General features: G+C 35.2%; 1 protein-coding gene across 1 annotated transcript; it reads right to left on the reverse strand.

Annotated features, from left to right (window-relative positions):
- Positions 1 to 364: 364 nt before the first annotated feature.
- On the reverse strand, positions 365 to 1,384 carry LOC103325707 (auxin-responsive protein SAUR72-like). The gene is given in 2 exon segments (XM_008227888.2): positions 365 to 950; positions 953 to 1,384. Coding segments are annotated over 2 exon segments (417 nt in total). The 5' UTR covers positions 1,233 to 1,384; the 3' UTR covers positions 365 to 813.
- Between the last annotated feature and the right edge of the window lie 16,371 nt (positions 1,385 to 17,755).

Below are 17,755 nucleotides of genomic sequence, written 5' to 3' on the forward strand. Positions count from 1 at the left end.
GATCTCATAAGCCACCGAAACCATCATCCCCGCAAAATTGACCAAAACACCCTCACCAGAAATCTAGACAGACAAAGTTATCGCCCTACCCAAAGAGCCACCAAACATCGCGTAAATTACAGTACAGAGACAAATCCAACCCGGTCATATCGTGTCAGAGATTTTTCCAGATCCGTTGCGGATGTTACTTAAACCCCCCAAAATCAATACAGTCCCAGTTCTGTAATTTAGTACCAACTTCATGTCTGGCTTCCACTGCCGCCCTGGAAATTACACCAAAACTCACTGCCGTGCCCGTTTGGCTTCCCGGAAAATGCAAAATGTATCAAACGGAAAACAAACCAATCAAAACCCCCAAAAACTCTTGAATCTCAAAAATCATCGTCCATTTCCATAAATTAAACAGAGACAATCATCCCTCTTGAAAATTGGCACTCACGGAATCCAAATTTTAGTGTTACATGATTTTCTTCACCGTTTCTCCCCAGGATTCCCGGGAAACAAACAGGAAGAAGAAAGAAAATAAGTCGAGAAAGAACAACACAAAAATTAGGACAAAAAAGTACAAGTAATTTTCCGTTTTTGCCATGACTGTAATTCAATTATACAGAGACCAGCACTAGCATTTCTAGGCACACTCTAAAGCCTGAGTAGTATTCTTTCCCTTTACAACACCCAAAAAAAAAAACTAAAAAAACTTTTTTTTAAGGACCTTGCAAGTTTGCAACTGCTCTTTACTCTTTTGCTTCACTTCGATCGAAAACGCCACCGTATTTACAAAAAAGGCCAAAACATTTCCCTAAATTACCGAATCTACCAAGATCTCAGGTCGTCGGAGATCGAGCTCAGGAGGTCGTGCAGGTCACGTGACGGGGGCTGCCCGAGGCGGAGAGCCTCCAGCACGCGCTCGAAGACGATCACGTGACAAGGGATCCGGAGCACGCCCTTTGCTCGTAGCCGTACTCCTGAGCCGACTTGTTCAAGAGCTCGACGAAGACCGGGTGGTTCAGCAGCTCGGCGTGAACCACGAACCGCTCCATCTCGTCGCCAACGTAGACCGGCACGTGTCCCTCTGGAACCACCGGTTCGCCGGCGGAGGACCTGCGGCGGCGGAGCTTCACCCGAAACGACTCGCTTCTGCGCGGGCGGGACGACGCCGTGTCGGCGGAGCGCAGGAGGCAGTACTGCGACGAGTCGGCGACCCGGGAGAGCCTTCTCATCAACTGCTTCATGATGATGATGATGTGTACGGACTGTGCGAGGAGCCGAAAAGAGAGAAGTTTTGTTTTAGAGAGAGAAGAAGAGATGATGGAGTGGTGGTGGGTGTGAGAGGTGTGAGGGGAGAAGTGGAATATATAAAGGGCAGGAGAGGGAATAAAGTAAGGAGAGGAGAGGGGGGAGAGAGAGAGAGAGAGAAGTTAATGTGAGACATGGAAAGGTGATGATGAGAGAAGGTTGGGAGGTACAATTAGGCGTACTTGGCAGGTACAATAAGTGAGACAGACTTTTCTTTTTTCTCTTTATTTTATTTTCCTTCTTAGTCTTAATTAAACTTCAATTAAAATATCATGCCTCTTTCTTTATTTCTTGATTAGAGAACTGTAGATTAATGTAATTTTCTTTTGTGGTTTTAATTGCGTATTAATAGGGCACCATCATTAGCAGGTAAGACTTGATGTTTGGCATTCATATTTGATCTGATTTTTTTTAAAACTTGAGTACGAAAAAGAATGCTTATATTCTACTATGATATCATACTCTTAATCCACCCATATCTTTGTCTATGCATACTCAAAAACTGTTCTGAATTTTCTCATAAGTTACATTATAGTGTAATAATTCTCGGTATGTTAGAATGTTGCCTATACGCGACACAAAGTTTTTTAAATTGCGGATACTAAATGGTATGAAGTGAAAGTATTCATTTAATCGATAAAAATTTCGTGTGACGCCACTGAAATGTGCCATCGTCTAATAATAACAATGTGAGACTTGCTATTTGTTTCTAGATATTGAATTGTTTCTGTGAGAATTCAACACGAGAAGCAAAGTCATTCATGCGAGAAATCGGCATGGAAAGACAAAATACTTTTTTTTGAGCAATCGGTGTGGAAAGTCTGCGCATTGTGTCCTTGATTTCACAAAATTTTCTCAGTATTTCTTACAAATAAATCCATTTAAAAGATAAATCAATCGTGAGCAACTATACATTAATTGGCACATACGAATAAATTTTTTCAACGAATGTATATTTTCCCTTTAAATTTTGGGTGTTATTTAAGCAATGTTTGGTAGTAAAAACATTCCCTTTATCCTTTTTTGTTTTGTTTTACTTCTTGGTTGTTTAGTATTTATCTTTCTCAATGGGGGTTAGAACCGTAATTAAACAATGGATTAAGGCAAATCTAGGGCGCAGATCGATGCCTTGATTGATGCACAAACAAGTTGCTATTGAGACTTTTGCATGCTCCAATCATTTGGTGCCACAAAAAGAAACCTAGATAAATAAATAAAAACATTCCAAAACATTTCACAAGAAATCAAACTCTCACGGGATGATTTTATGGCATGTTTGCCATTTGCTCAAACAGATGAGAACCAAACAAAAGTCGAAGACTGCCTCAAAGTTGACACGATAAAAGTATCGCACTGCCTTTTTTTCCCAATTTTAAGGTCAGATTTTTTCTTTAATTGTTTTTGGAAACCGATCTTAGATTTTGGTAGAAACTTCTTGTATTTACTTACGTCTTAATTTCTTTCTTTTTCTTTTAGAACAAAAAAAAAAGGTGTGATTTTGTCAGAAACTTCTTGCATTTTAGTAAGATATGATATACCCTCTTATTTGCACTCGTGTTCGATTCCCCCTTCCGCTTCGTATAGAGTAGTCAAAATATCGCTTCGTTTATATAATAATAAAAAGAATTCATTACACCTTATAATGTAACTCCAATATGGCAACTCTCACATAGAGATGAGAGAAGTAGGTCTACTTATGCTGCAATTTTATCATTATTCAACTATTGCTTCCTCTACTTTTCTAGGATGGCTTAATATAAAATGGAAAACGCGAACAAGTGGAAATTACATTTTATAATACCTGAGTTTAAGTTAAGATAATACTTAGCGAGTCCATGTCATGATGCAACATCTCTATAGTCTATAGTGACTACTCCGCAATTGCATGTGTGAACTTTGCAATAGATAATATAACTATATTTGAAATGTACGGCAAACCGTCCTAAAATTTTAATTGGGTCAAATAAACTTTGCTATAAAATTATTACTCCATTCAAATGAAATAAAATTGTATAATTCAGTTGATTTCTCAATGGAAGTTTCTATAAAGGACACTTCGAGAAAGAGGCATATTGCTTATTTGCCTAAAAAATCGTCCCCTCTTAAAAACACCTATACAATTAAACCAAGAGGTGTTACTTTACTAACCCAACAAGTTACTTTATCTAATCAAAAACAATTTTGGCGTTTTCGTGAAAAAAAATCAAGTTACTGTAACGTACGAGAATAGAATTCAGATGCAAGACGACGGACTCTCTGTTTAAGTCAACCGGCTTAACCTGTATCTACCATTTTGATTTTGAATAACATTTCATGTTTATAGATTAAGAATTTTATGTATAAAGCTAGTAAAACAGTAAAGATAACGGGCCAAAAAAGGGGGACAAAGTGAGATCAAAACCGCTGGTAAAGGATTTGGGCAAAACAGCAAAGCGAAAAAGAAGGGAGCGCAATTAGCGGTTTCCGGATGGGTCGTCTTTCCGTAGTCCGTTGCGGGTACAGTTCCGTGACTCTGATTCACGCTTTTAAGCATTTTTGTCCTCTGCCTCTTTTTCTTACGTGTCACTTTTCCACTCCCTCCACGCGGGCTCCGGTCCCGTTGAATCAACGCGCCAATAGAAAATCGCCGCTGGTTCGATGTGCTCGCTGCGGTCGTGCGTTGCGTGTGGCCCTGTGGTCCGCTTTATAAAGCCCGGATAAAAAGTGGCGATTTATGTGTTCGTCTTTTTCGGGATAAAGTATTGTATTGTGTTTTTTAAAGGTTTAAAAAGGTGCATTATATAAAATATTTTTTTGGATTGATTTTTGTTTTGTGGGGGAATCAGAGCAACTTGGCACCAGAAAAATTGTGAAAGAATCCCCACAAAGATAGTCCCATGTATGTCACATTTCGATTGCCAGTCTTGTCACGTCAGTGGGTAAAGGCTGGTTTACCAGAAGATTGTTGGTGTAATATCTAAGCAAAGATTTGGATAATATGATAATTTTTCTAAGGTGAATTTTCCTCCCGCACCATATTTATCGTCCGTCACAAATTATTCATATGTGCGTGTCACAAATTAAAGAACGGATTATCGATATTGTATTGATAACATATCAACAATAAAACGTACCGACATGTTATTGATACATTATAGCAATATCGATACAATTACATCCTTTATTAATACATAATGTTGATGTCCAAAACTGGATTCAACTTAAAAGGTGAAGTGTGGTTTCTTCAGCAAGTGATGGGAAGGTGTGGACCTTCGGTAGTAACGCTTTCAACAAGTAAGCGAATTTGCAAAAGGTGAGCAAAAGAAACAATCATCTAGATCTTGGCATTGATGTGGTAATTGCTGAAGGCTCTCTGATACTTAAGTCAGCAGAGTATAAGTTAAATGTGATTTTAGCATAGTAAGAATGTGGTATAGATTAATTACCTTTTTACCTAGGCACTTTTCCCCTTTCACAGGCAAAAATGAAGTGGATGTTTGCCCAACTTTTGATGTGGGACTTTGGCCAAATCCTAGTGGTCATGACACATGTCTAGAGATTTAGGTTATACGAGCTTGGTCTTCAGTAAGTGCCTTCAACATATTGTCGTTTAATTGAAGTAGGATGTTCCTTTCGGTACATTTGGTCAAGGGCGGAAGTAGAAATTTATCTGAAAGTAGCCTGAATATTTTAATTCAAAAGTATTTCTCCATCCTCATATTTAGGTTAAACTTAAAAGATACTTTAAGTAGCTTTATGGAGAAATAGGGTAAAAACCACATGTTGTAGTGGTGTGTAGCTAGTGGATATAATCCAATTTATTCGGATATGGATATAGTACCTCCCTTAATCAAAAATCAGAATTTGTGAGATTCACTAAAGTCGAGATTCATTTGTAAAGTTTAAAATGTTAGTCTAAATGAATTTGCAGTAATCCAAAACGTTTAAAATGTTAAGAACCACACAAAAGTAATATTACTATATAATCTTTATACACATAGAGATGTGCATGCGCGAAGTTGCACAAGAATTAAAGTTTGCTTTGTTTATCTGATTGAATGACTCATCCTCCCTAATATTCATGTCATACATGACACGAAAGAAACTTTGCTAGGTTGGATGTGGTACAAATGGACAAGAAAAATCAGGGAAAATATGTTTCATTCAAAGTTTGTGGACGGAACTAGCTAGGCAAGTTGTTTTTTTATCTTCTAAAGTTCACTTCAATTTGTAAGTATTTGATCAACCCTACTAGTTCTCATTGACACGTATTTTGCTTGTGTGATCACATGTATGAACAAAATTGTGGAAAAAGCAAGATTAAAGCTAATGAGAAATAGACTTATAGCTCAAGTAGTTTAGAGTATTTATTCATGCAATTGAGGTCTTAGGTTTGGTTTTTCCCCTCTTTCAGTATCGCCTGTATCAAAAAGATTAAAGCTCATGACGTGACTAGATCGAAATTGCCTCACTTTTGTTGTGGCATTAAGTTCCTAGTAACTTCTTGTTGTCCTAGCTAGGTCCTACTTATTCGTACCAATAAACACATGGTTTGAACAAGTGCGACTAGGTATATGCGGTCCACAAATTCAAAATTAGGGGCTACAACTTTACCCTAGTGTAAAGTTATTTCCACTAGCTAGCTAGGGCGGCTATGGAAGATATACAAGCTAGTTGGAAAATCCCTGCTTTAATATGTTGAAATCAGTACCCCTGCATGTACTTTACAAAGGAGCATCTATAGAGACGCATATGCCTAAGCTCCTCTCTTTACCAAATATTTTTCCAGATATATTGGCATAATTCTATTAGAATTATTAGAATATGTTGGACACATACAAGGCCAAAAATGAGATCATAATATTCAATATAATATATATATTCGTAAACAAATATATATTGAAAAATCAATGCCGTGTACATATATACATGCTAAATAGATTAAATAGAATTTTCTGAGATAGAGATATTTTAAAACAAAGTTGATCCAAATATATTTCAACTACGTGGGCATGGATAGACAATACTCACGGTTCATCACGTGTGTAAAGTGATAATTCGTTAATCACAATAGAGTGAATACCTGTACTTTATTTAGTCACGACGCTAACTTATCGTGACCAAATAAATATGTTAGACTATTGTACACATGCTAATTCGATTTTTAAAAAACTCTTCTTCCAAATGATTGAATCATTATTTTGTTTCAATACCCAAAGGGAATTAATGTTTGGAGAAGAAGGGTACTCCTAAAGCATTTGAAAAACATTGATGGCTGAAATGTGAACTCAATTTGGATCTTGATCCTCATCCAACAAAACACTGACATTTGGTATTCCAAGTCCTTCAACTTGTTAACTAACACATGTTCTTTAATTGAATCAACTAACCAACTGTCACATATATAGTTTATTAATTTAAATCAGAAACCCCAGAAGCCATGTTGATGCCTTACCAAGGTGCACCGCAAGAACAATAAAATATTTATTTTAATTTTCAAAATAAAATAATTTTTTTTAATGGCTTCGTCGTCTTTGAACTGTGAATGAACAATGGCCAGCTCGAAAATGTCATCTTTAATAATTCATGGCAACTCATCACCACCATGACCGTACCGCTGCTTCCACAGACCGCGTGGAGAGATAGCGTGTTTAAATTATTACCAATCATGCATGCAAAAAAACCAGGTCTTATTAATTCCATAGCTTCTGTTCTGAACCTTCCAAACATATATGTATAAATATTATATATATGTAATGAACAAGAAAGAAAAGCTCTGCCAAAGTTTCATTGATTGTGACGGCCAAGGATTGAAGCTTCACGAGCAAACGTCCTTGATTGATCTCTAAATATTTCAGGTTAGTGCTAATTACATGCTTATCTTTTTAAACAAGATTTAGGAACCTAATTAACTTTGCTTCCAAAGTTGGTTAATTAATCTATATGCATGCACGCAATGGAAGGGAAGCTAAAGCTTTCAAATGCTTTAATGTTCAAAGCATATGCCTTAATTCATTTGTGGTGTAACATTGTAGCATATTGGCAAGCTGAATTTGTTCGTATTCTAGCAGAATATTTAGAGGCTAGTTTTAGGAATATTCCAACTTCTAGGAGTTATGAATTTTGAAAATGCAATGAAGTGTGGAGGGAGGAGGACCATTTATAATCACTTTTAGGGAAGTCCAAAATTCCAAAAGCACTACTAAATGGTTGTCAAAACAATAACGTTTGGTTTGGTTCGGCTTGGAAAGCTACAAGAATTCATTTCTTGCAAGATATATATTGCACTTGATCAAGAAGATTAAGTCACCCCCTTCATCTCGTTTATCATTGCTAGATATTCGAGGTTTTCGATGATTTCTTCTTCTTCTTCTTCTTGTCGATGCGATGGATAGCATAAAATGCTTTATTTAGTGTCAAGAGAAACTATTGGCGCATATGAAGAACAAAACATCATAAGGTTGAAAAGTTCAATGAAGTACATAGAAAACAAAGTATATCAGAACAAAACATATGCCAAGAGAGGCAGAAAATTAATGAATAAAAAATTTCTTGAATTTTGAATAGTACTCGAATGAGTTTCCTGTAAAGTACAAAAAATGAATAGAGACCCAACAAACAAATTTAGACATGTTCATCTCCCTTCATGGCTACAAGCCACTCTGGGTGATGACAACAAAAATCAGACACAACCTGTGTGCAGTATACTAATATATTTTACATGTTTGACATCAAATTTTATAAAATGGGGCAGGCAGTGGATTGATCGATGCCACGTCCTTTTCTTGTTGTAACTTGTAGCCATGCGACTCTCTTGTCCTATTGGTCAATCAAAATGTGTTTATTATCAATCTTAATCCAATTCCGACGTAAATATGGTTGGATGACAGAAACTAGAGGATCCAAATATAAGATTCTGTTCACGCTATTGATATTTATACAAGGTACATGGCATTTTTCTAGTCGTGTCTAGAAAAGTACACAAACGTACATAATAAGGTTATTAAAATCAAATTTGGTTGAATATTTATGCTTAGATGAAAATAATATCAGGATTTGCCAACGAGGTTTAGTCCAATAAAAAAGGGTATTGATTTGTATAGAACAGTAGTCTCGTTCGAACTCCAATGATATCCTTGTAGCGTGTGTGAGAAACACCCTTCCTTCTTGTAGTTTAGACTATCGATTGTATTCAAAAAATAAAAATTAAGGTTCATTCTCACACACACTCGGAGTAATCAAAAAAGAAAACAAAAAGAAAAGAAATTCAACAATTGTAGGATGTTTTTTATTTTATTTTTTTTGTGTGGGACCATTTGTATTTTGTAGGGTTGTAGGTCGGGTTGTAGGGTTCAAGTCTTGTAGATGAAGTTGAAATCTACGCAATAAGTGAGACTACGAGAGCAGGGAGGGCAGGGAGGCCTACACACAAACATAGCCCGTTGAAAGAGGTGCAAAATTTGGCACACTCTAACCCTAATTTTATATAGATAGATAGATAGATAGATATAGACATGATATGGAAGCCTTTGCTGTCGTGCCGTACAGATAGCGAGTGAGAGTGAGTCGTATTGAACTCACACAACCACCAAGCCCAACAGAGCATTAAGAAAGAAAAGCAAAAAGGGAAGACATTTGTGACACCACACACCAACACCCTTCCCTGTTGTTAAAGTCATTAGCACTCTTGCGGGCTCCACTTTATCCACGTGGCTTATACTGTGTGTGTTTGCCATCAATTAGTATTACTAGTCAAATTATGTTTTAAATTCTAAGGTTTTTAGTCTTGTAGTTTAATTTGTTTTGCAATCAAGTTCAAATCATAAATTTCGTCAAATTAATAGATGTAATTTGACGTGGCAGCATGATAACGCTACGGGTAAGGGTACTTCTGTCTTTTTACAAAATCTTTGCAGTCAATCTTACGAATTTTGTCTATTTTTCTTGACATTGTGAAACTTGTTGGACTTATTTGTAACCAAACAAAACTACATGACTTAAAACTATCAAAATTGAAGTGACAATGATTAATAAAGTGGAAAATGAGCCAAATCACAAGGATAAATAATGCAATTTGGCCTAACCTTTAATTGTCAAAATTGAAATAATTGAAGTGAAAATTATTGCTCCAAAGAGGGGCATTTTTCACATAGACGCGGTTGATGTGCCATACTAGTCTGCAAGTCAAATCATTTTTTCAATAAATTAGACCCCGTTAACTAATTTCAAATAATTCAGTAAATGTTGAAATACTTCAGTTTTCGCATAAAATAAAATAAAACTTTAGTCGTTAAAAAAGTTTTGGTCGAAGCTTTGACTCCCTCGATCCAAGCCAAGCCATCAATAGAGAAAGTTTTCTTCGTAATTCTTTTTCCATGAAGAAAAAAAAACACAAGTATGAGTTGAACTTTGAATATTGGTTAGCACTTCGCCTTCAATTAGAACTAGAAAAAGGAACATACCAGGCAAGTCAAACCGTACATGTTCCAACCAGGAACATACCAGGCAATATCACCTATATATTTTCAACTTCCCAGTTCCTATAACCATTCTCTTCAGCTTCTAAGATCCTTGCCATCACATTTCCAGTCAAAGATTTGTTTTATTTATTTATTTCTGGTCTAAAATTCCAACAATAATCTTATCAGATTGGCCCATCCACAGCTTATCCATGGCACTTGACTGACCTCATGTCGGCTCTCTTATCAATTATGAATTTATGATAATATTTGTCAGAGAGTATAAACGTTTAGATTTAATTCCGTCTTCGTTGAATTTTCAAGATTTGACCAAGAAAATTGGTGGCAATATCAAACTATTCTTTAACTTGAGGGTTATTTATTTATTTTTTTATTTAAATAGTATGTATTTTATATACGTAGGGCAGCAGCCCGTTTCTGAGTAATCAAATCTTTTCAGTCTTGTGTGTGCAGCTTTCTAACTTACATAAAAACTATTTCTATTTGTCCCTAATGACTCACGGATTACATTGTTGCCAATAGATTTACGCTTGTTGGTGTCAGAGGCTGATTCCTCTAGTCGAAGATTGCTCGGTTAGTTATGGTACAAACAACGATTGTGAGATTTACTCCAAATTAATTCATGTGAATGATTCTTATTTTGTAACAGTTAATAATGCGATCAACAAATGTCATATATTATTACTCTTTTGATACATAAGATATTATTTTTTTACACTACTAAAGTGTTATGAGGGTTCGAACTTGATATCGTTAATCTATATAAGTTAAACCCGTTGACACAATACATTGTTAGGATTGCTCAAATTAGGTTGTCTGTATATGTATGTTGTATAAAGGAAAGGCTATTGGTTTCCAAGAGCGAGTGAGCTTCATTTCTTTAGTGGCAAATCTGATTCCAATAATTTCTCAACGGCTCTTTTGGATCTATCCATTAGAGTTTTATTATTGGTGTTTTGCTGATCTTAAAACAGTTTACTTAAGAGAGGTGCCCCACCTGTTGGCTTGCATGCAGTAAATGGGTGACGTTTATGAAGTTAGGTTCTGCACATATTATATATGGCCAGATATATATTAGTTCTTAATAATGACTTTGCAATCAAGCCAAAAGTAAGAGAACTAAGAGCAATTCCATTCATTTGCCATGGTAAAGGGTAATGGTAAGGTAATCGTTATTACTATTTACTTGAATAGTGGCAGCCCTTGCAAAAAGTTGTGGTGTTTCCACCCATTTTCATGGCAACAACTATTCACATGAGATATGATGAGAACAATTTATATAGAGTTTGGTGTGAGGAAGTGAAAAATATGACTAAATATTTATTTTTATTTATTTTTTAATTTTTTTGTAGATTTTTTATAAAAATTTTGTTCTTGACGTCAAGAAACCGAGCTTGAGCTCGGGCTCATTTTACCTGAGGGCTAGCCTGGTTTCATGGGCCCCTGCAGCTACCCCGACAACTTAAGGCTGCTGGAATCATGAAACGGGCTTGGGCCCCTATTGCCCGATGGAAAGGCTCTGAAGGAGCACCAAAGAAAAGTGCTTTAGTTTCGAGCCCTAACATTCGTATAGTATGTATGTATTTAGCATACTATTATCGTTCTTTTCAATAAGAAATTTCTTATATGAAAAAAATGCAGCACCAAATCTGTCCTCTTTCTCTTGTGCAAGATTATTTAATGTCCTCTTTTTCTTTTAAGTATATCTATATCCTATTGCATTTTGGTTTTTCGCAAAAGAAAATATTAAAACAAACAATTTTTTTAGGAACTTCAAGATTATGGGGAAAGATTTTATTAATATCAATCATCCCCCCTACGTGTGTACACAAACTGTTTTTTTTTTGGGTTTTGTAGGCAAATGTTGACTGGAATTTGTACACTATTATAGAGGAGATAATGCAGAAATTTTTTCTGTCAACTTTATTGCAACTTTATCGTACACTACACTATTTATGTAGTGGGTTATCCACTACTATTAGTGACCTATAGCTTTTTTTTTTTTTATTTTAAAGGACAAAATGATTATTTTGTCCACGAGAGTTGATTCAATTAGTAAGGTTCATGCATTGTGTATGGTCCCATTAGTGTTTGAGTCATGCTGCCCACAGTCCTTGTTGGTGTACGATATGCAATTTTCTACATAAATTCATGCCGGTGACAATGCAGGTGCCACGCTTAAGTCCTTTTGGCTCGAGGTTGTAGATCTACCATGCCTCTAATGGTGAGAGTAGTCAATTTCCCCCTAAACTTTTTGTCATAAAAAAAAATTCTAATTTTGATTTATTAATTAGTAGTATAGTTAACTAATATATATATGGTGGTACATTGTTGATTACCATTCCAAGTTTGTCTTAATTAACATGTCTAACTAATTTGGGGTAAGAGTTTCTAAGTTGAAGTAGTGATGTTTGAGCAATTGAGTCTACTAACATTTGTTTCAAACTTCCTAACTCAAGTGATAGCTCATTGTAATTTTTTTTTTTTTGACAAATTGATATTCTAAAGTGCTTTAATATATAAAGAGGAGGATTGAACTCGAGTGCAAACACATACACACTATCATGTCATTGCTATTCTTTAAGTACCCACGTTGTCTAGGGTGTAATATCTATATAAAAATTCATTGACACATTTACCCATTGGATTTGTAATAGATCACTTAGATTAAATAATAAAGGGCAGTCAAGACAATGAGAGGATCTAGATATCCTATATACTTAGAATTTTATGTTTGAATCATGTACACATCATTATTTTAATTCAACACTCCACTCATTACATTACATTTCATTTCTTCAATTACTTAGATTATGTATTGGTTAACCTACATATTGATCCAACTGCAACAATCTGATTGAGTCAAAATAATAACTTAAAAACAAAAATATGGACCCCATCAATTTGGAAGGATATATATGTATTTTTACTGCCTAAACTTGTTTAGTATAATTAATCAAGGTCCAAATCTTTTGGTTAATTAAAAAAATATAAAAATTTGGGGGTCAAGTTTTGGTTAATTTAATTGGTACTTAGTTTGATAGAGAAAGTTGCTTAAGTTTTATTCTACGTTTTAACTTTGAAAACGGTGTCTGATGAACACAGAACGTGGACTATCGGTGGTGCCGTACGGACGGAGAGTCACAAGTACGGACAGACACGGACCAAAGACCAATGGATGAGTGGTTCCCGTGCCTCTTGCCCCATTCCAAAAGGCAAGCGATAAAGACAAAGACGTGCGCGCAGAGAGTCACGGCTGACTCCTACTGTACAACACACTCCCACCCCATCAACAACTCCAAGGCAAGGCGCACTCTTTCCTTGCTTTGTCTTATTCTTGCGTAAATAACCAATTTTCCCACCCACTCATTTTTGCTTTTTCCTTTATGTGATGGATCGCGATCTTGTTCTGACTAGGTTAACCTAGGTATGGTTTAGATCTTTTTCCGTGCGTGTGAGGGAATGTGTTTGGAATAGTCTGGATGTTTTTCGTACGTATGAGGGAATGTGTTTTCAACATTCATTTCAAAACAAGCTCCGAGTCTAATTGGTCATAAATAAACTGTTTTACACTACGTAAAAACGAATGTTGTTTCAGTTTTTAGGTAAAATCAACCATGAATTAGAACAAGGCACTTGATGTCAAGGAACTCGGTAACTCAAAATATTAGTCGCATTTTTTTTATCAAATAGAGATTATATATGTACATATCTTTATTCAAAGAAATAAATAAACGAATTTTTTTGTCTGGCAATATGACGGATATGGATAAAATTTATTAGATCAATTGAAAAGTACATAGAGAGCCATCTTGATTAGCAATACAACGGATATGGATAAAGTTTTCCCAATAACTAACTAAAGTAAGCTCTAGAGCTGAAACGATCTATAAAAAAAAAAACAAATCACAAAGAATTTGTCTAGAAACCTCTATTACCATCAAAGTTGTCCTAGACTATCCCAATTCTAATTGTCATATTTGTGACCGCACTATCCCTGCATGTGTAGTGCATGTTTTTTAATTTTGATAGATGGGATGCTAGGAGGAAAAGTATGAGTTTGGTTTAAATATTCTTCACAAATTGTTTAAAGAAAAAAAAAAAGTATTTCATTATTTTGATAACGAAATAGAAACGAGTAATTTATACACAAGGATTAGACAAGCATTGCAGCATTCAAGATTTCCAAAAACTTGCTGCTGAAGTTAGCGTTCTAGAAACTCCAATTTGATTTTCCGATTATACGAAAAAGAAAACTCATGGAAACGTAAATGTAGTCTAAACTTTTCAAGTCCAAGATATGCCAAATCCAAGGGGACGACGAGGACACATGCCCCATTTTCTTCTTTAGTTTCTTTCATTGAAGTTGCATAGTCAAAGAATTATGTTATGTAGCAATAATCTCATCAAATTGGCCCCCACTGCTTAGCAAGGGCTGACTAGGCCTGAAGAACGTTGTACAAATTGGTCGACGGTTGTCTTGTCAATTGCCGTAACTTCTTTTAGTCATGGTTGCCTACACTGCAAGTCTTCCACTCCGAATAAATCATTCAACTTTGCGTATTCTTTCATCTAATTCCATTCAAAATGTTTGAGAAAATCTTGAAACACATCCCAACAAATTCATAATTCAAGAGGGCAAAATGTGCTTCAATACCTATCACACAAGGCTCCCAACATGTAAAATAAGTGTCAAACTATACTCTTTTTGTCCCAACATATTTAAGTGAAGAGGATAATATGAAATTCCAAATTTAGATTTTGTTAAAACCTTTACGCAAGGAGATTTCTTCTTCCTACCAAAACTTAAGGGAGAATTTTTATTTATTTATTTTTAATTTTTCCCATTGGTAAGCAATGTGTAAAGAGCCGTACGTTTGTACAGAGAGAGAGAGAGAGAGAGAAGCACATGCAAGCCCTGACCCACTGGGCGGAAAATGTTAAAGAAAGAAAAAGCAAAAGAAGGAGATGGAATTGTGACAAAATTGACAAGAGCTTATGAGAATGAGGCAATGGCGCGATGTTTGTTTGTAATCATATGATGGAAATGTAACCCTAAAAAGAAACCCACTTAGCTCTTCTTATCATCACTTGCATTGCAAAAACCTGAGGCAGAGAGAGAGGAGAGTTTTCTTTTTAATTACCTCTCTCTCTCGTTGCTAGCTTAAGTATCGTGTAGATATTGAAATGCAATGGCCATTCAAATCTCAACAACATTGATCATACGTGTGTGACACACACAATGACAAATCAGAAAAGTCTACACTTGTAAAAATCGAACGTATGAGAGGCGTTTAGACTTGGTTTTGAAATGGATCAATTATTACGTCTAACAGATTCAATTCCTGATTTTGAGGATATTAGATTATAGATTTTAACGTGTAAGTCACACAATTTTCTTATGTGAATCCAAAATTTGTAGTTATATCTAATAATCTACAATGTTTAATAAGCTGATAATGGATCCAAAAATGAAACGACTTAAAAAATCTAAGAATGAGGGAATGAGATAGTATTAAGATTTGAAAATGCTACAAAAGGCCAAGAGGGCATGGCCCTTTGTGTCGTTTAGGTACGTTAGTATTTAGTCACGGGAAATTATTTGGAATTGGGACGGAAGAAACGTATATAACAGGCAGGTAGGTTACATCTGAAAGCAACAAATCAACCACTTATGAAGTCTCTATGTCCTCCAAATTCTGTTTCTGAATGCAGTTGTGTCCAATCTATGCCTCCTTGTATTGACCAAGGGTAACATTTAGTACAGTACTAGTTTATACAGTTATTTGGTAAAAGTAGAAAGAAGCATATGGCAAAAATGCACAAAGAGGCATGCGACAACGATATTGATGTATGTGAAGTTCATGATATTAATCTACGTGCATTAACGGTTGACAATTATTCAGAAGCATATATGCTTGTGAATGTGGAGTACGTGGCTGGCCATCCATCTAGAAATGAGAATAATAGACAGATGTTGGGAAAGCGTTGAGATGTGCTGCTTCTAAATTTACCAGTTTTTTTTCATAAGAAAAAGTTGAACTTAATCCAAAACAAAGAGAGAAATGCTTTGGGCCCAAGGTCTTACAGGTAGCCCATGCCATGGAGAATTTTGGGTTTGATTCAGACATTCATGGACCTTTAACCAAAAAAAATTATTCATGGACCCCAAAGCAAAATAAAAAAGAAACTTAAATCAATGTTCTGATCTCTTGGTATTGCTGGCCGACTATATTGTTATCTTTCAAGGCTCTACATGGGGGCCCTTTATTTTCGGGGCACTTGTATGTGGGCTGGGCCGGGCCAGATCTCAACCCATGATTAAACAAACTGAATGACCATTTCTTTTGTAAACGGAATGTTTGGGTGTATCAAAGGTACTAAAAAGATTGTTTTCGACCAAAAAAAGAAAGGGTAAAAAGATGTGCGAATTTTATTGACACCTCCATATTTGCTGAATAAGACTCGTGTTACGAGTAGCTAAAATTTTGAAAAACAAAAAGTGATTTTATTAATAACTAGTATGGCCGCGCGGCTATACTGGGTCCTTATTAATTTTTTAAAATTAAATAGTATAGCCGTATGGCTATAATGTAGTTTTTATTTTTATTTTAATTAGTAGTATAGCCTTCGGCTAGGAAAAAAAGGGCCTCCTAGGCGCTAGACCGGTTTTTTCCCTAGTATAGCCGGACGGCTATACTATTACTTAATAAACACACAGTATAGCCATGCGGCTATACGGGTTCCTTTTAAAATAAAATAAAATAATAGTACACACACACACACACATATATAACATGGCCTCTGGTACCCTTTCTTGGGTTGATCTTCAAAATTGGGAGGGTATCTTGGTGGAAGAAATTACTGAAATGAAAGCTTTAAAGGAAGGTAATTTACTTGTTTAGTGTTTGCGCTAAAGGATGACCGTTAAAAGCATTTTATAGATATTTAATAGATCTTATCAGTCTTTTGTGTAATAGTAACTCTTCCCCATCAATCGGTACTAGTTATGATCGTATGAATGCAAACACCAATGTGAATGCTCGCAAAACCATTTGTGGGATTGCATGATTTTTAATCATGTTAATTTTCAATTGTCAAAAGTCATTTTCAAGTTATATATTATCTAGATATTGAGTATGTATATATTTTATACGTGTACAAGTTAATGGGATGACATACCCTTTTACTTGTGCAACTTACTTTATTTAATTCTTTCAAATTTGTCCAACTCACAATTGGTAATTACTTTATAATTTTAGGATATTTACCAATTTTATTATATTTATGCCTTTCATTCATTCAAGCAAACGAAAACAAAAAATAAATTGACAACTCAATCACATATTATATGTACGCATGCATGCATGCGTACGTGCGATAAACTCAAGGGTGAATCACATCGTGGACTCCATTGGACTGTAGCCCGCGGGGATTTTCTAAGGGGAAAAAAAAAATATTTATTCCTATTAGCTCAATATGTTAACTTAAAAATATATAAAGTTATAGAATTTCATACATTGTTAGAGGTCTTCCACCTTTATAGCTATTGTCAAAGAGTGTCTCAACACCGATACGCAGAATAAGGGTAAAATCCTTAGCCATAACTCTTTAAGTTTAATTTTTTTCATTGATTTATCTCCAAAAGAGAATTTTTTTTTTTAATAAATAAAATTCACCCTTTTGGGAATAATATGGCTCTAATTCCATTATTCTCGTGTTTACAACCAATATGCATGATAAAGTTAATTGTTTATGTTTTTACATTTTGTATATTTGGGAAGCTTATTCGGTTGATGCATGCCAATAAATTTTAACGGACTCAAACGGTAAAGGTCATATTTTCATTCTGACTATATGTGTTATTTGATTGCATTTAATATGTATTTGTTATATGTTAAAGTCTATAAAAAAAACTATAGAAACTGTACGTACAAAAGAAAAAGATCATTATATCTTAAGTTAATAATTTTAGCTAGCCCACCCATTGAAAATTTTCT

Source organism: Prunus mume, linkage group LG3, assembly GCF_029339155.1.
Source record: "Prunus mume cultivar Tortuosa linkage group LG3, ASM2933915v1, whole genome shotgun sequence".
Classification (NCBI taxonomy): Eukaryota; Viridiplantae; Streptophyta; class Magnoliopsida; order Rosales; family Rosaceae; genus Prunus; species Prunus mume.